Source organism: Miniopterus natalensis, chromosome 4 (genome assembly GCF_054644295.1).
Source record: "Miniopterus natalensis isolate mMinNat1 chromosome 4, mMinNat1.hap1, whole genome shotgun sequence".
In the NCBI taxonomy this organism is placed as follows: domain Eukaryota; kingdom Metazoa; phylum Chordata; class Mammalia; order Chiroptera; family Miniopteridae; genus Miniopterus; species Miniopterus natalensis.
In genome coordinates this window covers 70,767,289-70,790,123 of record NC_142084.1, presented here as the reverse complement: position 1 = coordinate 70,790,123, position 22,835 = coordinate 70,767,289, and the positions used below count along the sequence as shown (strand labels likewise).

The 22,835-nt window shown below is 46.3% G+C and overlaps 1 protein-coding gene across 8 annotated transcripts in view; it reads left to right on the top strand.

Moving 5' to 3' along the window:
• Window positions 1-239: 239 nt before the first annotated feature.
• The window catches only part of EPS15L1 (epidermal growth factor receptor pathway substrate 15 like 1), a 96,365-nt gene continuing 73,769 nt past the window's right edge, over window positions 240-22,835 (top strand). For all 8 annotated transcript variants that reach the window (XM_087816786.1, XM_087816789.1, XM_087816784.1 and 5 more), the window contains exon 1: window positions 240-306. In XM_087816786.1, the coding sequence (XP_087672912.1) occupies window positions 274-306 (33 nt within the window). In that variant the 5' untranslated portion in view covers window positions 240-273. The remainder of the gene's footprint in view (window positions 307-22,835) is intronic.

Below are 22,835 nucleotides of genomic sequence, written 5' to 3'. Positions count from 1 at the left end.
CGGGCAGCGGGCGGGGATCCGTGAGGAACCACAGACTTAACATTAGGATCCGCGGAACCCGACGGTTTCCCCGGCCCCGCCCCTTCCCGGCCTGAGCAAGGCGCACCGAACCCCACCCTCGACCCCGCCCCTGTAGTCTCGGCTACGCGTGCGCGGCCTTGCTTCAGCCCAGCCCACGCCTGGGCCGGCTGCGCGCGCACATTATCTCGCACAGTGCGCACGCGCGGCCCCACCCCCGCCTCCCCGGCGCTCGGATACTGAGTCCGTGGGAAGATGGCGGCGCCGCTTCTCCCGCTTTCTCAGCAGGTACGAGCCGGGAAGACTGGCGGGGGCGCGGCGCCGGGCAGCGAGGTGGGCGCGGCGGGGAGGCCGAGGCGTGAGGGTGTCGGGCTGAGCGGCCACGGCTCGTTCTGAGAGGCCCTGGTGGAGGACGCGCGAGGGGGCGGGCTGGTCTGAAGGTGACAGGCGGGCCCCGGGCCTCCCGCGACCGAGCAACCCTCGGCTGGGGGCGACCAGACGGGGCCGCAGCGCGTATCTGCTCGACCTGTGGCCTGGGCCCGGCCGCCTTCCGCCTCAGCTCCCAGGCCGGGCGAGTCACGGTGGCTTTGGACTCTCTCCCAGGGAGGTGGGCGAGGGGAGCGAGCATCTCTGCTGGTGCAGCGGCCCCGGGAGTCTTTGTCTCCTGCCGGCTTCCAGAGCCAGGGCGGACTGTGTCCCCGGCGGTGTGGAGGACAGAGCCCCGCTGGAGCCAGGACCCTCAGGCAGCGGGATCCTGGACTTATCTCTCCCTCCCTTGGGAGCTTCTTCGGCCACCCCTGAGCCGTGAAAGGGGGATCGCAGGTCCCCGGGCGCCTTTCTGTGTCCTCAAGTCCGCCTGATGCTCTTTCTAGGGGGCAGTAACAGTGGGGCGACACGGACGTGTAAAAATGAGCCATGAGCCAGCAGCCCTGCTTTCTGGGTGGGACGTTCATTCATTTATCTATACGTCGGATGTGCGTTGGGCCAGGTACTGGGGGCGCAGCAGTCACCCCCACGGACAAGGTCGCAGCTTTCTTGGAGGTGACACTTTCGTGGGAACTAGAAACTACCTGTGTCCTGCTGATAACAAGCTTCCTTTAATTGCCAAATATCTGTGTTGTATTTGCTGCAATACCCTATTCTAAGCACTTTGCCAGAATTACCTAGCACAGCACCGGGGTTAAGATTGAGGACACAGGCTCACATCATCTTGTGTTCAAATCTTGGTTTCAGCACTTACTCCTCTGAGTGTCCTTAGATGAAGCTCTTAGCCTCTCCACGCCTCAGTCACCTTATTTGGAAAATAGGAATAAAAGAAATATTGAGATAATGTGAAGATTATGCATGTAAAGCCCTTAGAACAGTGCCTGGCACATCGGAAGCACTCAGTGATATAATTATCATTTAATTCTCTAGCATATTCAGACACGTGGGAATAGAGACCACAGCAATAAGAATGCCAAACCCTAGGAGAGCTGATAGGCAGGTTGACATGAGTGGTCATCTGATTCTAGGAGACATGCATACCTGCTAAATCTTGCAAGAACTAGCCAATTTGTAACTGTCACTAAATTGAAAGCATTAAAGGCCAGAGGTTACTAATTAACAAGTTCTATAACAGGTATGAAAATGCTGTGTAAACTAAGTTCCCTGCAGATACTGGGTATCATTAATCTGGGTATCATTAATCGCCAGGTGCTACAGTTTAGGATGGCCTTTAGAGGAAGGCAGTGACTTGCTGCTGTGAGGTAAGATATGAAAACCTGAATCAGGTCAATCAGGTCGTATGTTCACCTGCTTAGAACCTTTTAGAATAAAATCCCAGTACCTCTCCAGGAAGCCCTGTCTCTCTCGCCTGCTCTCTCTTAGTTATACTGCAGTCATACTTCATACTTGTTGCTTTTCTGTTCCTCTGGTAGTCCAGGCTCTCTTTCCTCAGGATGTCCCCACAGTAGTTCCTTCTCCCTGAAGCGCTCTTCCCTGCTTCTTCCCTTCATCTTCCAGTGCCTGGCTCCTTCCCCTCCTTCAAATGTCATTCTTCCCAGAAGCCTTTACTGGTCTGGTCACCTGTCATAAGACCTCTTGATCCTGGGTGCTGGGCATGGGATCAAGAGGCCTGTTCCTGCTGTTATTTGGTGCCCAGTTTATTAGGGAGACAGACAGCAAACAGACCCACAGACACCTGTGGACCGTGACTGATGCTGAGGGGTGTGAGGAAGACACACTGCTAGGCAGGCAGGGCCTACTTATGACAGGTGCCATGAAGTAGGGACCAGCTACTTGCACTGCCCAATGCCATTCACAGATGGCTTTTCTTTATGTGTGGCATGGGGGCTTGTGGTGGGAGCTAAATTGAATGAGTTGTAAGAGATTGATAGCTGGATCCTCTGACCTCTGTCAAGTTCAGGTGCTTTTTCCTTTTGCTTTCCCTATATGTTCGTTGAATGAAGGCATGGCCAGGTTTTCTTCCTTTGGGTAATTACGTCTACATTTCTTTTTTAATTTATTGATTAATTTTAGAGAGAGGAAGGGAGAGAGAGAAACATAAATTTTGTTATTCCACTTATTTATGCATTCATTGGTTGCTTCTTGTATTTGCCTTGACTGGGAGATCGAACCTGCAGCTTTGACATATCAGGACTATGCTCTAACCAACTGAGCTACCTGGCCAGGGCTTATGTCAACATTTTTGTACACCTATTCTTAAGTGAAGCACTGTACTCAGTGTTCCTGTGTACCCAGGTGTGAGGCATAGCCCTTCCAGGCACTTCCAGTCTGGCTGAGGGGATCTCATGGTTCACAGATAATTACAGGGGAAGGATGGATATGATTCCAGGATAATTTCTGGTTGGGGCAATGGGGATCCCTCTGGAATAGAAGGCTGTGATCTGGTTGGATTGAGGTGTAGTGCACACCTGGAACATGGGTGGCCAACTGAAGATAAGTAAGGTGGTTAGCGAGTGATTTTGTAGAGGGGCAGGGAGGGTTGTTTTCCCATTAGCAGCTTTTGTGATCTATTCCCTACTCTCCGATATCATTATGACATCTCCTTCCCTATACCCTGAATATAAATCTTGTCAGTTCTAAGAGTCTATAGTTCTTCCTCTAGGATTGATTTTTCCCCCCTCCATCAGCATCTCATTGATTTATGTTTGTCTCTGCACAGTTTTCTTTCGCCTCACCCACACCGGAAACACACCTATGATATCCCCTTGTACCATGTGCTCTCATGAATTACTGACGACTTTGCCATTCTTTTTTAAAAAATATGTTTTTATTGATTTCAGTGAGAGGAAGGGAGAGGGAGAAAGAGAGAGAAATGTCAATGATGAGTCATTGATCAGCTGCCCCCTGCCTCCCCCCTACTGGGGATCAAGCCGCAGCCTGGGCATGTGCCCTGACCAGGAATTGAACCTCTATCTCCTGGATCCTAGGTCGATGCTCAACCTCTGAGCCACGCCTGTTGGGCTACTTTGCCATTCTTTACCCCAGTGGCTGCCGATGGATCTGTTCCTTCTGTAGTGCACCCATGGGCCTTCACACTCTCTTCTGCCCCCAAATGTCAGCCTTTTCTACCTACATCCTTTTTCTCTGTGTCTGCTGTCTTTGGCATGGTTTCTGGCAGGTTCGTGCTCCATACTCTAAAACTGCCTCCCCTCATCTCTTCTGGAGTCAAACTTCCTGTTTTTCCTTTGCCCCTGCCAGTCTGCTGGACTCTGGAACTTGCCACCTCCTTACCACACCCACAAGTTCATGCACTGGGGCTGTTTCACTTCCTGTCGAGCCTCTCCCTCCTAGTTCATCCCACATCACTGTGGGATTCTTCAAAAACACATCCTCAACCACCTGCCTGCTCTAGAAACCTCTATCGGTTCCTATTCCCCTCCCCCCAGTTTGTCCAGCTTGATTGCTTCTGGCCTGGCATTCTCATGCCCCCTGCTCCCACTCCACCTGAACTTGTGGGCTTGCTCTCCACTCTTCCATCATCTCCACACAAACCCCTTGCTCTTCCCAATGCTCCCTCCAACCTCCATGGCTCTGTTGCTGGAACTTCATACTGTGACCTCCTCCTGCATTCTGCCTGCTCAGTTGCTCTTAGAGGCCTCGTTGCTGATGTCTTCCCTCAGCCCCACCTGTACAGGAGCGCTCCCTCCTGTCTCTCCTGTGGGTCCCTTCTGTGGCTCCTGGACCTAGGAAGGACATGGTAACTGGAGGAAAGCATTGGTCTCATTGGTGAGGAGAGTCTTCCCTTTGCTCAAGGAGTTCCATTTCCCTCCACCCCTTACCCCCTTTGTCATATGCTTTCTTTCACATTTTGCAAATGGGAAACAGACTCACAGAGGTTGCAATAACTTGATGAAGTCCTCCTGTAGCTGGTGGGTGCAGAGCTGGGGTTGACCCACATTCATCTGCCTGTAGAACCCTGCTCTTTCCACTCTTCCAGACAGCCTGCTGGGCACCCCGCCCAGACAACACCCAGCCAGTGTTTCTTGAATGAATGCCAGTAGCTTGGGACACTTATTTGTCTTTTCGTTCCTTGTTTTTTTCTCTAAAATAATTGCTAGTCTCTACCTTACTAGAATGCTAAGGGTGATGCCATATAAATTGGTGAGCAGAGAGCCAGGTTTGAGAGTAAAGTTTGGCCCCTCCCTGTAAGATACAGAATACCTTGACTATCTTTCTGTCTGATTGACCTGCATTGGCCTGTTTTTTGTCGACTAAGTAGCTCCCAATCAAGCAAGAACATGTAAGTTTCGCCCTCTCTGTCCCAATTTTGAACTTTAAAGCAATTTTCCCACGTCTGGTTCTTAACCCCGATCAGCTGATCTGGGAAGTGGAGTGACTGTCTTGGATCAGATGGTACCCTAGAGCTAAGTGTCCACTCTCTGATGCTTCAGTCTGTGCCACATTACTCTGCCGACAGACACTCCACCACCACCACCACCCCCCACCACCCCCCACCACCACCCAGGTGAGAGGTACCTCATCAGCCCTACTCCTGGGGGTGCTCTCAGGTTCTCCCTACCTTGACCTGACCTGAGTAGCCAGTGTCTATGCAGAAAGCTACTGCATATTCTCCTTCAAAGAAGACTGTAAGCCCCATTATCATTTGAGGTCTTGTCAGGGTGCTTATATTTCAGTGTTAGGTTTTCCAGATGTTCTTTCAGTGCCCTTAGTTGTGCAGTATTTTCTGCACCTCAGTTTCCCCACCTGAAAATTGGGAATAGCTCAGTTTTATATATCTGCCTCACAACAGTGGAATGTCAGGATCCTGCAGGGTGATGGATATGCTGTCAAATGTGTTTGTGTATTGAGCCCTTTCAGCAAGTACTTACTGGGCATATTCTCTTTGCCGGGTGCTTTCTGGGCAGTGGGATGAAGACAACTCTGCCCCATGGAGCCAAGATTCTAAGGAGGGAGGCACAGACATAAGGAAATGAACAGGTACCTACAGAGTCTGTCCCATGGCAATGGGTTCATGCTGTGAAAACTGTGAAGCAAGATCCCATACATGAGATCTGGAAAGGCCTCACCACGAAGGTGCCAAGGACTGACCAGAAAAGGCATTTTGGATTACTCAGTTTATCTTCCTAGTCACTCTGGTTGGTTTTATCCTCACTTTATAAAGGGTAAACTGATGCCAGTAGAGGTTATGGCACTTGCGAAAGGTCCAGCAAGCTCTGCGCACACGGTTCTTCTGACTCAGGTCTGTGCTCTGCATTGCACTGTAGTTTCCTGTTTTTGAAATTTTTTTTTAAGCTGCTAAGTGTTACAGCAGTGTGAGATCTCATCTGTTTTTATTATTTATTTATTTATTATTTTTATTTCAGAGAGAGGAATGGAGAGAGAGAGAAACATCTGTTGCCTCCCACATGCACCCCCACTGGCAATCAAACCTATCACCTTTTTGTGTATGGGATGATGCTCCAACCAACTGAGCCACACTGGCCAGGGCTCATTTGTTTTAAATACTGATTGTATTACCTAATCACTAGATACTTTGGAGTCTGGTGGAGATCACTTGTTTAAATTTTTATTTTATTGCTTTAATCTCATGTCATTGGAAGGTGGAGGGGGAAATGGAAAGGTCTCATCTTTACAAAGGATCAGCAAGTTTCCCTGTCTGAGCTGGTGCTTGGTGCTTCAAGGCTGATGCACAATGAGTGGACCACACCTGGCCCACAAGGAGGGTCAGGCCTCGGGTGGTCCTAACTGGGGAAAGGGTGGACAACTTGCTTCCACTTGGATGTATTGGAGACGGCTGCATGGGGGAGAAGGGGAATTTAGACTGGGCTGTGGGGACACTGGGAAGGGAGGCTGGAATGGCCTCTCAGAGGCGAAGCAGAATGAGCAGAAACCAAGAAACCAGAATTCCAGCTCAAATTGCCAAATGCAGGGCCAAGGCAGGACTCTGGGTCCATATCCCTCTTTTAATTAGGGTGACTTAGGATGAAGGGTTTGGTAAATGAGACACAGGAGTCTGTGCCTGGCCTACAAATTGGCCTGAGACAAAAAGGGACTGACAGGGTGTCTGCTTGCCCAGAGAGTGGCTGATAACAGTTGTGGGGGAGGGAAACTTGAAAGGCTGCTCCTGTGTAGGGTGCTTTGCCCACCATGGTAGTGCCAGCAATTAGTGCCACAAGCCATTGGAGGGAAGTAGAGGCACAGATGACCGCAAATAGCTGTCTCCTGAGTCTTGTAGTCTTCATAGCAAAATCGATTTACTGATTATATTTTGGACTGGCTGATAAAAAGTCACTTCTCCTTCTGTACACACTGGTTGAAAGCAGGGAGAGGTGGTGCCAGGAAACCTGCCCGACACTATGGACTGGATTAGGCCTGTGCCCTGTCCAGTAGTGATATACCTGTATCCCATAGCTCCTAGATCTACCCTCCCTGTTCACTCTGCCTGTGGCCCCTTGGCCCTTCTTTCAGTTGCTTGTGCAGTCAACATTCCCTCTTGCCTTATGGCCTCTGCACATGCTATTTATTGCCTTTCTTTGGGATGTTCTTTTCACTTTCACCTCTGGGTTAATTCCTACTCTTCTTCATGTCTCAGCTGGCACATTAGTTCCTCAGGTGAAGTCTTCTCTGACAGACTGGCCTCTATGGGGATGCCCTGTACTTTTACAAATACCAGTTTGTAATTTTCTTTTGGGATCATTTGACTGATAGTCTCTCTCCCTCACCACCTAGATTAGGTCCCCAAAGGCAGGGGCTGTGCCTGTTTTAATTTGTCCTTTTACCCCAGGTGCTTAGTACTCATCTGTTTTTTGTTTTTTTTAAAATATGTTTTTGATTTTTTAGAGAGGGAGAGAAAGATAGAAACATCGATGAGAGAGACACATCGATCAGCTGCCTCCTGCATGCCCCCTGCAACCTGGGCATGTGCCCTGACCTGGAATTGAACTGGCAACCTCCTGGTGCACAGAGTGATGCTCAGCCAACTGAGCCACACTGGCTGGGCTTAGTACTCATCTTTTGAATGAATGGCTGAATGGAAGAGCAGGTCCACATTATGGGAGGCAGTGAGGAGCTATGGCAGATTCTTGAGTGAAGTGACATGTTTAGATTGTCTGACCACTTATACAGGGAATGCCCAGCATTTGCTGTGATATGGGCATGAAGTGACAAAGAACAATCTTGTCTGAGATTGTTTCCAGAAGAGCAGAGAGGGCTGGTGATGGGAAGAATATATAGGATGGTTATTTGGCCAAGGGCCCTCTAAGTGGGGGGAGGAAACAGGAGAAAACCTGGTGTGGTGTGTAAGACAAGCCTGTGGGTGGTGCCAGGTGAGTGGCTGTGTTAGTTGAGACAAGACCCACCACCTTGCAACAGGCCTTCCAGGCTGGGTGAGACCCCACTATTCAGGTACAGTTAAGTAGCCCAACTCTTGTGGGGAGACCATCATCTTGTTTGCTGAGCATCTGCTGCCTGACTGAGATGAACAAAACTGATCCCCTTTCTTCAGATGGGCTCCTCCCTGCTAGGCACAAACACAGTGTGGCATACTCTCTCAGTCACCAGAGGTGGGATAAATCCCTCCACTGGGCTGGAGATAAAGGAAAGGAGGGAGAGGGTATTGTAACTCCCTTTCTGTTCCCTCCTCTGTTCCAGCAGGACTGGAGGAGGCAGATGTGTGCAGCCTTTCAGACCTCCCCACCATTTGTACAGCTTCCTCTGCCCAGTCAGAGCTTTCTTCCCTGATTCTGGTAACTCAGGGTGCCCCAGAATAGTGTTGGGAGAGATTTGGGGCACAAGGCTTGAACGCAAGTGAGGAAGCGTGGTTGGATACCCAATTTGTGCCTTTTTATCCTTGATCTCCCTGGGTATCAGTATCATTGTCCCTGTGCTCGTTTCTGAACAAGGAAACAGAAAGCAAGAGGTAAAATGACTAGCTTCAGACCTCTTGGGGAGGTGGGATCATTCTTTCCTGTGGATGCCACACCATACGATCCTGGGGAGGGCAGGGGCAGCTCTGTCCCTGATGTGTACTCAGCTCCTAAAGCAGGCAGGTGATAGTAGCACAGGGTGTAGGGGCAGTCTGTCTTTCTGGCTGTCTTTGATTGAAGTCGATCTGTGGGGATGTTTTATTTCTTGGGTGAAGAAACAGGCACAGGGCAGGGTTCTCCTTGCCCAGGCCCACTCCCCTAGTGACTACCCAGTGTCCTGGTGCCAAGCTTCCACTCCTCCCCCTGGGGCTTCCACTGCCTCTTCTCTTGTACTCTAGGAGGGAGAGAAAAAGAGGTTCTCTTTCTACTAGTGATTTACTAGTAGAATCATGTAATAATCATGCTTGTCGATTATTATGTGGATCAATAGAAAATTGGCTTTTCTTAATCTGCATAGGATGTGCTTTTCAATTTTACATTTTTCAGTGGAAAAAGAAAACACTTGTGTAAAGGGAAAAGATTAAACAGGACAAAACTGTTTATGATGAGGCCCTCATATTGAAAATACCCAACCAGGGCTGTGGTGATGTAGGGGTGGGCTAGCCTTCTTCATCCCCCAACCCTGGAAAGGGTACGGTTTGTGGTGGGTGTCCCAGAACTCCATAGACCCAGGTGTGTGTTATTGCAAATAGTTCACCCTTTGGTGTTTTCCTGGATAAAGATTAGAACTGCCTCTGTGTGGTAGCACACTCCTACATCTATTTGGACCCTTTCTCCATGGAGAAGATGCCATGAGGGGCTCAGCCAATACCATGGTTGCTAAGTGGGTCAGGTGAGCCTGCTGGTTGCTGTGGTACAAGTTAATTTTGTTATTTTGCTTGGTCACACACCAGGTTATGGAATCAGCATTTCCTTTCAGGCCAGTCTCAATGTTGGCATTTGACTTTGTGGATTTAATTTTTTAAATCTAGAAAATGTTTTTTAATTCACAACCACATAAGTGAGTTTTTTTTCTTTAAATTTAAAAAAATATGTTCTTATTGATTTCAGAGAGAGGAAGGGAGAGGGAGAGAGAGACAGAAACATCAGTGATAAGAGAGAGTCATTGATCAGCTGCCTCCTGTATAACCCCTACTGGGGATCGAGCCTGTAACGTGGGCATGTGCCCTGACCGGGAATTGAACTGTGAGCGCCTGGTTCATAGGTCGATGCTCAACCACTGAGCCATGCTGGCGACGCCATAAGTGAGTTTTTATTTTATAGGTATGTACTTAACCTACTGTGTGTACAATTGTACGTTTTAAAACATCGGTGACTGAGAACTGGTAACAGACTGTTCTGTCCTGGATGTTGGGCACAACTCAGCCGACTAGTTGAGAGAGAAAATGAGTACAACATTTACTATAGTGTATCCAACGTTTGGTGAAATATTTCATTGTTTGGCAAAGATCATTTGGTGTGACAGGTGTAAGGACTATAATTTGACACCTGTAGCACAATCCTAATTAATAGCCTTGCCATACTTCCCTCCCCAACCTTTGATTCTTTGTAAATAAAGCCTGCTTCTGTGTCTCAATAGTAATAATAACTATCACCATAATAATAGATGTATGATGGCCTCCTGTCGTAGAGTGTGCTTTGCCTAGTAATCTAATTTGATGCTTACAGTAGTGCTCAGGGTGGCACTGTATTACAGTAATACAGAGGGATATGTTCCAGGACCCCCAGTAGATTCCTGAAACTGCACATAGTACCAAACCCTATATATACTACTTTTCCCCCCCGATACATACACATCTCTTCTCTGAAAGGAAGCATGTTATGGCTTCTCTTTGGCATATCCAAATTGCAAGCATCACTACTTTTGCACTTTGGGGCCATTAATAAAGTAAGGGTTATGTGAACACAAGCACTGCAATACTGCAATAGTCAATCTGATAACTGAGACTGCTAAGTGACTAATGGGAGGGTAGTGTGTATAGTGAGATGCTGGACAAAGGACAAAAAGATGATTCATGTCCTAGGTGGGACAGAGTGGGGACAGAGGGCAAGGCTTCATCATGCTACTCAAAGTGGTGCAACATTTTAAACATATTAATTGCTTATTTCTGGAATTTTCCATGTAATTTTTTTCTGATCATGGTTGACTGCAGGTAACTGAAACCATGGCAAGTGAAACTGCAGATAAGGGGGACTACTGTATTCCCATTTTACAAATGGGTGAAACCGAGGCCCAGTGAGGCTTTGTGGCATCTTCACTCTGTTGCTGAGTGGTGGAGCTGTGTCTGCCCTGGGCACTGACCACTCTGCACCCCTCTCACCCTCTCCCTCCTGATGCTTCACCTAAATCTTACCCATTCCATGAACAAACATTTACCAAAGGCCTGCTTATGCGCCCTGCACAAGGCAGAATAAATATGAAACCTTTACCCCCCCAGGAACTGAAAATATAAGGAGAGGCAATCATTAGAATCCCTTTTTTGAGTTCTGGGCTATGGAGTGTGGGGGGGAGAGAGACTAGTTTCAATTGGGGGGAATTTAGGAGGCTTCTTAGAGCAGGGGGGCTAGAAGGTAATTGGCTTTCAGCAGGCAAAGTCCCCCCACCCCTCTGGCATAGGGAACATTTTGTGCCAAGAAAAGGGGCAAAGCTGCACAGTATGTTCAGTAGATTGGGAAGGAAGGTGGGGATTTAGGGCTGTGTGTGTGAAAGTGTCTGACTATGAGTGAATGCATTTGTGGAGTGAAATTTGCTTGGCAGAAGCAGGAGATGGCTGTGGGATGTGTTGGCTAGGCTGAGGGTCAGGACTTCTTTCTCCTTCAGCAGCCACAGAGGGTCTTTTAAAGCAAGGGAGTGACTGGGTGCCAATAAAATGGAGAGGGAAGTGGGAGAGGAAGGTGGGATCTCGCTGGGAGGTTGGGGCTGGGCCAAGGTGTGTGTAGAGTGAGGAGAGGGTTGGAAGGCCAGCCTTCACTGCTCTGTCTGCCTAATCCCTCCACCACCTCCCCAGCAGGACAAAGCTCCATTCCTCTCCCTGGCCCCACCAGCGTCTTTGCTCGTCTATTTGTGTATTTGTTCCCTGACCAGACCATGATGCTCTGCTGTTGCAGCAGGGACTGGCTTTTTGCTCACCTGGGAACCTAGCTTGGTGCCTGTGGCCTAGAGGATGCACAGGATCTATAGAAGAGCAGTGGGCACTAGGAGGCTGAGGATGCCATCCACAGAGGGGAGTGGGAGGAGGCGGCAGCAAGCTGACCCAACCTGGCTTGGGGGGACCTGGGAATTCTTGGCACAGAGCTGCCTTGTGGCCAGGAGCACCTGAGTCCTGGCAGTATACTCTGTTAAAGGATGGTGTAATGTTGGGCCAGGGGTCAGAAGATAGCAGAGACATTGGAACTCTGGGGAGGCTGATGTAGGAAAGGAATTTTGGGAAGGTTCAGAGCATACTTGGGGAAAGTTGAGAGCATTGTGGGTAGTGGGTACCTGGCTGTTTGGAGGCCCTTATTACTGAGTCATTATCCACATGAGTCTCTCCAGGGCCTTGCTCAGGGCCTGCCTATCATGTGGAGGAAGGAAAGACAGAATGGAGCAAAACTGTTCTCTGAGACACCTGGAGTAGCCATGTCCAGGGAGGACTGTGGGCAGGCTGTGGCCACTTTTGATCTTAAGCAGCATTTTCAGGAGAAAGGGCTGGAATCTGCTCCCTACTCTGCCCAGGCTACCTGGGCAAGGTCTTGGGAGCTCCTGATATCCTGGCTCCTTCCAGTGCCATCTACTGGCCTCCCACACATTGCACTTGACCCCAAGCTCCTTCCCCCACACACCTGTCCCTGTCCCTCCAGGAGCCCCACTTCCCTGGTGCTTTCCTGCCAGCGGTGCCTTCTTCCATCTCTACTGTGGGCCTGTCCAGCACTTCAGTGTGGTGCTCCTCAGCCTTGGTGTCTCCTGTCCCCTTGAGTAGGTTCAGCTGAGGCAATGGCCACCTTCCTGCCCTCCCAAGTTTGTGTCCAATCTCGTCCTGTCTTTTCCTCACAGCACTTGGCAGCCCTCTATGTGCGTTGTCATTGCCAGTGATATTCTCCTGGCAGACTGGAGCTCCATGGGGTTGGGGGCAGGTTTTCTTATTCACTGCTGCACCTCCACTGAGGCCAGTGCCTGGGACTAGGCAGGTGCACAGTAGATACTGCTTGAATGGCAATGAAATTTCCACCTCGATAACCCATAGGGACATCCACAGAAACACATTTAGAGGTGAACTGTCATTCCCCTCCCTTTCTCTGTGTGTTTCCATGGGCCTGCATTCCTTGGGCCTCATCTTCCTGGAGGACTGGCCATTTCTTCCTGATCACTTCCTTCTTGCCCTGTCCTCTTGTCCCCCATTTTGTGTAGCTGAGTGCATGTTCAGGTCACCTTCTCATGTGCACATTTGCCCAGGTCGCCTTCAGGATGACATTCCTGGCTTCTCAGCAAGGCATCTTACCATATCCACCCTTCCTGCCTGGTTGAAATGGTGCTGAGTGACCCAGAGTCCCTGCCTGCCCCTCTGCCCTGGAACTTGGCTTACCCATCCCTGACCCTTGCCCAGGCTCTGGAGGCTGTGGCCGTGTCTCCTGCTGTTATACCTCTCAACTCCTGTTCTGTAGTCCACTCTGCTCTGTAGTCCACCCTGTTCTGTAGCTGCAGGCTCACTCTACCCACCTCTCTCCTCTTCCTGAGCCCCAGAGCACTGTTCCACACACTTTTGTGTCCTCAATGCCTCCTCATAGTGTGAACTCAGTTTGTTTGTTGAATGAGAGAATGAATGAACTCACAAGTCCACAAGGTTGAGAACTGGTGAACCCAAGGGCAGAGTACCCTGTCAGGAAGTTTTCTGTGAAGGTTAGGAGGAAGCGGTAACCTGAGGTAGAACTGGGATGGGGGCACATTTCTGTGCCTATCACAGTTTTCACATGGAGCTGGTGGAAGGAGAGTGACCAGGGAGAGAAAAGGACTCCAAACAGCAGGCATTTGACCAGGGCTTAGCCTATGTCAGCGTCTTGTGATGGAGATGCTCACCCTCATTTTCCAAATGAAGAAACCAAGGCACCAAGAGATTGCTCACCCTCCCCAGGGTTGCATAGCATTCCAGTGGTAGAGTAGAACTCAGGATCACATTTGTCTGGTGGTGCTAATGACCTTTATGTCCTGCATCCTGCACTAGGGCAGTGTGTCAGGGTGACCTCTGTTTCTCCCTCACTTCCATTTCTGGTAGATGGGGCTGAGAGCAATGGTTTCCCAGGAGAACTGAAGCTTTCACACCTTGATTCTGTGTTCCTGTTCCTTCCTGGCGTTTCCAGCCCCTCCTAATGGCTCCTGGCCCTGAACTCCTTCCAGCTGTCTTATTTATCGTGACATTTCATTGCTCCTTGGTTCTCCTTGGAGGACTATAGGTCTTACTCCCCCTCCCCCCCCCATGTCACATCCCCTGAATGACAGCGTGGATGGGACAGAGTCCTGTGCTGAATGGCAGGGTACACGTCCTCAGCTCGTCCCTTGTCATGGGGTCATTTGGGTCCCTGGGGAGAATAGTGTATCTCCCTTCAGATCCCTCTTGTGCTTCTCTCTTTCCCTTTTTGTACTATTTCCAAATCAATGTGTGCTTGGAACCCTGGAGAGCTCAGAAAGCCACGAGGAGGCAGTGGTTTAGCAGTCGGAATCCCTGGTAGTATATGGTGGTGTCTCTCCAGCCACGTTTAGATCCATGTGGATTTGATTACCTCGTGCTTACCAGCCAGGTCTTAACTGTTGGAGCTGGTTTGGGCCCTCCTTCTCACTTAGCAAATATCTGATGATCATACCCCACTCATAAATGTTCTGCCCGTACCGTTTTTACTGCTGTGTGGTTTTTTGTTCAATGGAGATGGAGCAGCAATTCATTATTGTCTTCACCAGTCCTCAAAGGTTTTCAGCCCTTCACTGTCACCTTTAAGCTGGGTGAACTAATGAAACCCTCTTGCCCTTCCCTCTCCTATGTAGCTGATCACTTCTTTAGGAGGAGACCTTACAGTACTGGGAGGGCATACATACACACGTGTGTGTGCATGCACCTGTGTATGTTTTAAAGAAATGCTAGCTTTTATTGTTTGACAGAAGCATGATCCAGCTGGTGATAAAGCTGCTCTTTGTTTATCATACTTGACTCTGAAACAGCTTGTATCTTAGGATCCTTGCCAGAGCAGAAACACATCAGATGTTGGTCTTTGATTGTGTAAAAGTTCAAGCACAATAGAAGTTGCAGGAAGAGTTTAATGAGCTCCCATGTACCCACCACCCATTTACCATAGAGGTCAAAATTTTGCAAGAACCTGCACCTGTCTACCATCTCCTGACCCCCCCCGTATTCATTTTTATTTCCAAGTTTTAAAAAAATCTTAGAAATCATATTTCGATATGCATCTGTAACAGTTAAGACCGTTTTTCTTTACATAACCACATGGCTATTTCACACCTTACACAATTAATATTCCTTAGTACTGTGTGATACCCAGTTCATATTAAAATTTTCCTGAGTGACTAAAAATGGCACTTTGCATTTGGTTGTGAGGTCTTCTAATTCTTTTTTTTTTTAATTTTATATTTTGAGATGATTGTAGATTCACATACAGTAGCAAAAAGTAATGCAGAGACGTCCTGTGTATTCTTTACCTACTTTCCTCTAGTGTTGGAGATCTATAGTACACCATCACAGCCAAAACATGGACATTACTACAGTCAGATGCAGAACAGTTTCATCCCCACAGGGATCCCCGTTGCCCTTTTATAGCCACTCCCACTTTCCTCTCATCCCACCCTTTCCTTAACCCCTGGCAGTCACTAATCTGTTCATTTCTATCATTTCAGCATTTTAATAATGCTATTTAATAGAATTATACAGTATCTAACCTTGGGAGGTTAGCCTTTTCAATCAGCAAAATCCTCTGGAGATTCTTGTTGACGTATCAGCAGTTAATTCCTTTTCATTGCCAAGCCGTATTCCATCATTTAACCAATCATATTGAAGGACGTCTGGGGTGTTTCCAGTTTTGGGTGATGATGAATAAAGCTGCACTAAACATTGAGTACAGCATGTTATGTGAATCCAAGTCTTCATATCTTTGGATGACTACCCCAAACAGTTGCTGGGTTGTGTAATAGTGAAGTGTTTAGTTTTTGTTTATTTGTTTGTTTTAAGAAACTGAAAAGTTGTTTTCCAGAGTAGCTGTACCTTTTAACATTTCCTTTAGCAATGTATGAGCAATCTAGTATCTCTGCCTGCCCACCAGTATTGCTATTTTAGTCATTCTCTGATAGGTGTTTGCTGGCATCTCATGTGGTTTTAATTTACAGTTTCCTGATGGCTAAAAAGATGGTGGCCATCTTTTCTGTGCTTATTTGCCATCTGTATATTCTCTTTGGTGTCTTTTGCTAATGTTCTCACTGGACTGTTTGCTTTTTTGCTTTTGAGTTTTTGAGAGTTGTTTATATATTCCAGATACTAGTCCTTTGTCGATATGTGATTTGCAAGCATTTTCTCCCAGTCCTCAGCTTGTCTTTTTATCCTTTTATCAGGGTCTTTTGTAGAGCAAAGATTTTTTGATTTTGATGAGATTCAGTTTATCAATTTTTCCTTTGATGAATCAGGCTTTTGGTGTCAAGTATAAGAACTCTCTGCCCAGCCCATCATCCTGAATATCTTCACCTATATTTTTTCCAAAGTTTTATAGTTTTACATTTAAGCCTGTGTTCCATTTGGAGTTAATTTTAGTATAAAGTGTAAGACTTATGTCAAGTTCCATGTTCTTCCTTTGGCTGGATGTCCAGTTGCTCCAGCACCATTTGTCAAACAGGCTTCTTTCCTCCTGAATGGCTTTTACATCTTTGTCAGAAGTCTGTTGGGCACATCTGTGTGGGTCTGTTTCTTGGCTTTCCATTCTGTTCCGTGGCTCTGTGTGTCTTTCTCTCTATCAATGCCGTACTGTCTTGATTATTGTAGCTTTATAGCAAGCCTTGGAATTGGGTAGAGTGATTCCTCTTACTTTATTCTTCTTTTTCAAAGTTGTTTTAGCCATCTTAATTTCTTTGCTTTTCTATTTACATTTATTCTTAAATATTTTTTACTGCCCTTGCTAGTTTGGCTCAGTGGTTAGAGTGTTGGCCCGGGGACTGAAGGGTCCCAGGTTCAATTCCGGCCAAGGGCACAAACCGCAGTTGCAGGCTAGATCCCTGGCCCCAGTCTGGGCAAGTGCGGGAGGCAACCAGTCGATGTGTCTCTCACATCGATGTTTCTCTCTCTGTCTCTCTCTCCCTTCCACTCTCCCTGAAAAGCAACGGAAAAAATATCCTAGGGTGAGGATAGAACCCATAGCCCTGGCATGTGCCCTGACTGGGAAGTGAACCAGAAACCTTTTGGTGCACAGGAAGATGCCCAACCAATTGAGCCACACAGGCCAGGGCTCTATTTACATTTTAGAATAATCCTTTGGGGCGATGGGCACACGGTGCAGTGTGCAGATGATGTTTTGTTGAGTTTTACACTTGAAACCTGTGTGATTTTGTGAACCAGTATCACCTCAGTAAATTTATTTTTTATTTATTTTTCAATCCTCACTCGAGGATTTTCCATTGCTTTTTGGAGAGAGGGTGGGGGAGAGAAACACTGATGTGAGATTGGTTGCCTCCCACACATGCCCCAACTGGGGCCAGGGATCTAGCCTGCAGTTGAGGTATGTGCCCTTGGCCAGAATCAAACCCAGGACCCTTCATTCCCTGGGCTGATGCTCTAACCACTGAGACAAATCAGATAGGGCTCAATAAATTTAATTTTTTAAAAAATAATCTTATTGTTGTCTACAAAGAATATTCCTGGAGTTTGGTAGGGATTGAGTTAAACCTTCATACCAGGGGCATACACATTTTTTACACGTTGTTGCATTGACATTCAGAAAGCCAGTTTATCTTCCCACCAGCATGGCACAAGATGTGTGTTTCCATCCTGACCAGCCCTGCAGAGAACTTCTCTGACTTTCCAACCTCATGGCAAACACATTTTCTTCTACTCTTGCAATACATAAATTGAACATTTTCCCCTAACTTTGCTGTATCTCTTCTTTCTGAATCACCTTCCTCTTATCCGTTGCTCATTTTTCAAATTGTTGGGATGTCTGTTTTTTTCCTTGAGCTTTATAAAAGCTCTTTCTCACATTCAAGTTCTTTTTCTCTCGGTAATGCTTACCTTAGGCACCACTGCTATCGGCAGTCAGAGAGAGCTGTCAGTTCCAGGAAGGTTTGGGATGACAATTTTTGAGTGGTAGTGATTTAAGTCTCAGTTTTCTCACCTGCAGAATGTGGCTGGGCATACAGCCTAGATAATGGTTGTGCAAGCAGCAAGGGGAACTATCCCTAAATAGAAGGCAAAAATGCAAGGATTATCAAGCACTTCTACAGACCCTGTTTTTTGCATTATTATTTGGTTTTTCACATAGGAACTCAGACCAGCATGTCTTTTGGTGTTACATGCCTAATTTCCTGCAAAACTTGGCAACAACACATTGAAAAATAGTCCTTATGGGGACTCTGCTTTCCTGGGGCAATGGCAGGCTCAGCTGGTTTTCAAGTCAGTGTATATGCTTAAGTTGTGTCTTGCACTTTGACTTTGTTGAATAAAATGCACCATCTCATGATCAAGTGTGCATTTTCCCAGGTGAGCATGTACTGGAGGCCATGTTGTGGCCCAGTGCTCAGCTCTGTCATGTCTGGGCTATTTTTTACAGAGGCTTAGGGCCACACAGCCTGGGTGGTCCTCTGGCTTCATCACTCATTGACTCTGTTACCCCCAGTCTCCCCACCTGTAAGTTGGGACTACAGTACTACCTGTCCATAGCGTTTTTGGGAGAATTAAATGAGATGCAGGATAGAAAACCGTGAGTACTCAATAAATATGATCCACTATTTATCAGAACAAAGAATTATAGATACTTTTATGTAAGTTTTACAATGAAAACTAATTTGCATTAGAAATGTCATTTTGAACCAAGCAGGGTCAGGGATCATTGCTTTGTTTGACATGAGAGTGCATACTTCCGGCAGACTGGGAATTCTCCTGGTCCCAGGCATAAAGATTTAGGAGTCCTGCCATGGACGAAAGTGAGGATCAGAGTTGGGTGGACCCAATCCTGGGGGCATTAGAAGTGGCTAGAATCCCAATCGTCAGGGTCTTTCCTCCGAAATGGTTCTGCTGTACCCTCATCTCAAGCTGGTTTTTCCCCAGAATTAAAATTGTATGAACTCACCTAACTGGTGTTTTAAAGCCCTCCCAACAGAAGGATGTGAACTTGTTCTCCGATGTGCCCTCTCTCACGTCGATGCTTCTCTCTCTCCTCCTTCCTCTTTCTAAGCATTTCTTTGGGTGAGGATTAAAAAAAAAAAGTGGAGATAGAAAACATAAAAAAGAACCAATCAGAAATAAAGAATTCACTAACTGAAATGAAGGATACATTACAGAGAATCAACAGTAGAGTAAATGAAGCAGAGAATCAAATCACCGATTTGGAAGATAAGGAAGCAGAAAACACCCAATCAGAACATTAAAAAAAAAAGAATTAAAAAAAAAAAAAAAGATATTGTAAGGAGCTTCTGGGATAACTTCAAGCATACCAACACCCTCATCATGGGGGTGCCATAAGGAGAACAGAGAGAACAAGATATTGAAAACCTATTTGAAAAAATAATGATGGAAAACTTTCCTAACCTGGTGAAGGAAATAGACATATAAGTCCAGGAAGGGCAGAGAGTCCCATACAAAATGAACTCAAAAGGCCCACACCAAGACATATCATAATAAAAATGCCAAAGATTAAAGACAAAGAATCTTAAAAGCGGCAAGAGAAAAGCAGTTAGGCCCTGGCTGGGTGGCTCAGTTGGTTGGAGTGTTGTCCCATACACCTGTCAGGGCACACACCTAGGTTGCAGGGTTTGATCCCTGATTGAGGCACTTGTGGAAGATAATTGATATTTCTCTCTCCCTCCCTCTTTGTAAAAATCAATAAACATGTCTTTGAGTGAGGATTAAAAAGAGAGAAAAGCAGTTAGTTACATACAAGGGAGCTCCCATAGACTGTCAGCTAATTTCTCAACAGAAATTTTGCAGGCCAGAAGGAATTGGCAAGAAATACTCAAAGTGATGAAAAGCAAGGACCTAAAACCAAGATGACTCTATCCAGCACAGCTATCATTTAGAATTGAAGGAAGATAAAGAGCTTCCCAGACAAGAAAAAGCTAAAGGAATTCATCACCACCAAACTATTATTACAAAGAAATGTTAAAGGGTCTTCTTTAAGATGAAGAAGGAAAAAAAAAAAGATAAAAATATGAATAAAATGGCAATAAGTACATATACATCAACAATTACTTTAAATGCTCCAATCAAAAGATATACAGAGGCTGAATGGATAACAAGGCAAGACCCTTACATATGCTGTCTACAAGAGACTCACTTCAGATGGACAAACATAGATCGAAAGAAAAGGGATAGAAAAAGACATTTCATGAAAATGGAAACAAACCAACCAAAAATCTGGGGTAGCAATACTTATACCTGACAAAAACAGACTTTAAAACAAAGACTATAAAAAAGAGAGAAGGATCAGCAATTCCACTTATGGGTATTTATCTGAAGAAACCAAAAACACTAAATTGAAAAGACATATACATCCATATGTGTGTGCTTTTTTTTTTTTTTTTTTTTTTTTTTAAATATATCTTTATTGATTTCAGAGAGAGGAAAGGAGAGGGAGAGAGAGAGATAGAAACATCAATGATGAGAGAGCCATTGATTGAGCCTGCAACCCGGGCATGTGCCCTGACCGGGAATCGAACCCCTATCGCCTGGATCCTAGGTCGACGCTTAACCGCTGAGCCACACCCGGCCGGGGTGTGTCTGCCTTTTTAAAGAGGACTTATTTATTTATTCATTCCTCATCTGAGGATATGTTTATTGACTTGAGAGACAAATCAATGGGCTGCTTCTTGTACACGCCCCAACTGGGGACCGAACCCACAACCTAGGTGTGTGCCCTGTCCAGGAATCAATCTGAGGCCTTCCGGTGTACAGGACAACGTTCCAACCACCTGAGCCAAACCAGCCATATGTTTATTACAGCATTATTTACAGTAGCCAAGATATGGAAGCAATCTAACTGTCCATCAGTAGATGAATGGGTAGAGAAGTGGTGGTGCATATGTACAATGGAATATGATTCAGTCATAAAAAAATGAAATATTGACATCTGCAACAACATGAATGGACCTAGAGGGTATTGTGCTGAGTGAAATAAGTCAAAGAAAGACAAATGCCAGATGATTTCACTTACATGTGGAATCTAAAGCAACAAAAGAAGTGGGCAAGCAGAACAGAAACAGACTCATACATACAGAGAACATTTTGATGATTGCCATATGGGAGGGGCTCGAGGAGCTGAATGATAAAGGTGAAATACAATTTGTTAGTTACAGAATAGTCATGGGGATATAAAGAGGGAATATAGTCAATAATATTGTAATAACTCTGTGTGGCGTCAGATGGGTACTAGATTTATTGGGGTGATCACTTCATAAGTTATATAAATTTCTAATCATGGGATTGTATACCTGAAACTAATATAATATTGTACTTCAACTGTAATTAAAAATAAAATTTTATTTTAAGAGAAAAAAGAGACATGAAGAGCAACTAAAAGGTCTAATCAAAACTTACCGAACCTCATCAATAATTCATACACTGCCAAGCTGAAGATGGCATTTTAGTACAGTGGGCTGATAGAGGAAAACGCCATCCATGTCTTGCTTCCATTCTTTTTTATTTTATTTTAATTTTTATGTATTGATTTTAGAGAGAGAGAGGAAAGGTGAAAAGGACACACAGAGAGGAACATGGATTTGTTGTTCCATATTTGTGCAATCATTGGTTGTTTCTTGTATGTGCCCTCACCAGGGACTGAACCCACAACTTTGGCATATCGGGTCAACACTAACCAACTGAACTATCCTGCCAGGGCCTTGCTTCCATTTTTGAAGCCATCACCCAGCCCTCTTCAGGCTCTTACACTGAAAGCCTTGTCCCCTGGCCTGTTCTCTTTCTGCCTTTGCCCTGGACTTGGCCCTGGACTTGCTTTGGGGTCAGACATGGTAGGCAGCTCAAAGGGTTTTGTCCCAGTAGTTTTGATGCATCCTCTGGGAGCTGCTGCCCCACTGGCCAGCTGGTTGTGACTGAGGTCTCTGTGCAAGAACTGGCCACACAGACTGCCCATAGTTTGAGATTGATGGCATTAACAGTATGCATCTTTAGTTTTGTCACAGTGGCATTTTGGGCAGCTTGAAGGTATAACCACTGCCCCTATGAGAAAGTAGTGTGTTAAGAGGAAGTGCTAGTTAGATCTGGTGTTTTTCCTTCTTTCCTCCTCTTTTGCTTTTGCAGTAGCTGAAATATGTGTAATTAAATCCAAACCTCTGCTTCATTGCCCCAGCTTATCCAAGTTAATTCCCATAGTTAGAGAGGAGTGGCAGAGGCACACTCTGGTCTTTCTGTCAGTTGAGATGATTTGGGATTGACACCTGGCCCCTAGACTTTCAGCACAGATGGGTGGAGCTTTGGGCCTGGTGCTTCAGATACCTTTCTGGACTATTCAGGGTCTTGTTTCTCTTGATTATGGATCTTGAAGCTCAGAAGCTTTTGGGAAATTTGAGACAGTTGTTAACCCTGTCTGCCCCAAATACTGTAACTTTTTTCACTGGATCATAGTAGCTTGGAAACCTTTCTTGCCTGCCATGAGATCTTTAAAAATAACCTCATGGGAAATGCACTTAAGAACTTTGCCTTCCTGATTTTTGGCGGGAAGGGACCTTTGTTGTCGTAGTGGGGGGCCTCTGGGGTCTGTGCATTCCACTCTAGTGTCAGTGGCTCATGATGTGCTGTATTGGCCCGGCCACTGTCACCTTGACTGAGAGATGACAAATAGCCTGCCTGTCTTTGCTTCCTCTGTTGGCTTTAGTCCTCTGGGAGATGGGAGTGTTTTGAAAACATGGGGAGTTTTAAACTTAGGAGGCCATGTAGAGTGTGATCGTGGACACTGTCACCTAAGGTCATAAGGAGCTAAGGATGATAGCCTCCGCCAGATGATGGGCAAGGACTCTGGGCAGGGAACGTTGATGCAGCAGCATACTTAACCTCTTAATCCCCACTGGTGTCATCACCTTTTCTTTCTCAAGCCATCACTCCTCACCTTTCAGCCTTTCTTAGTTTTATTTTTTTCTTTTTCTTTCCTTACCCAAGGACATGTTCATGGATTTCAGAGAAAGAAGGAGGGAGGGAGGGAAAGAGAAATATCTATTTGTTGCCTCCCATATGTGCCCTG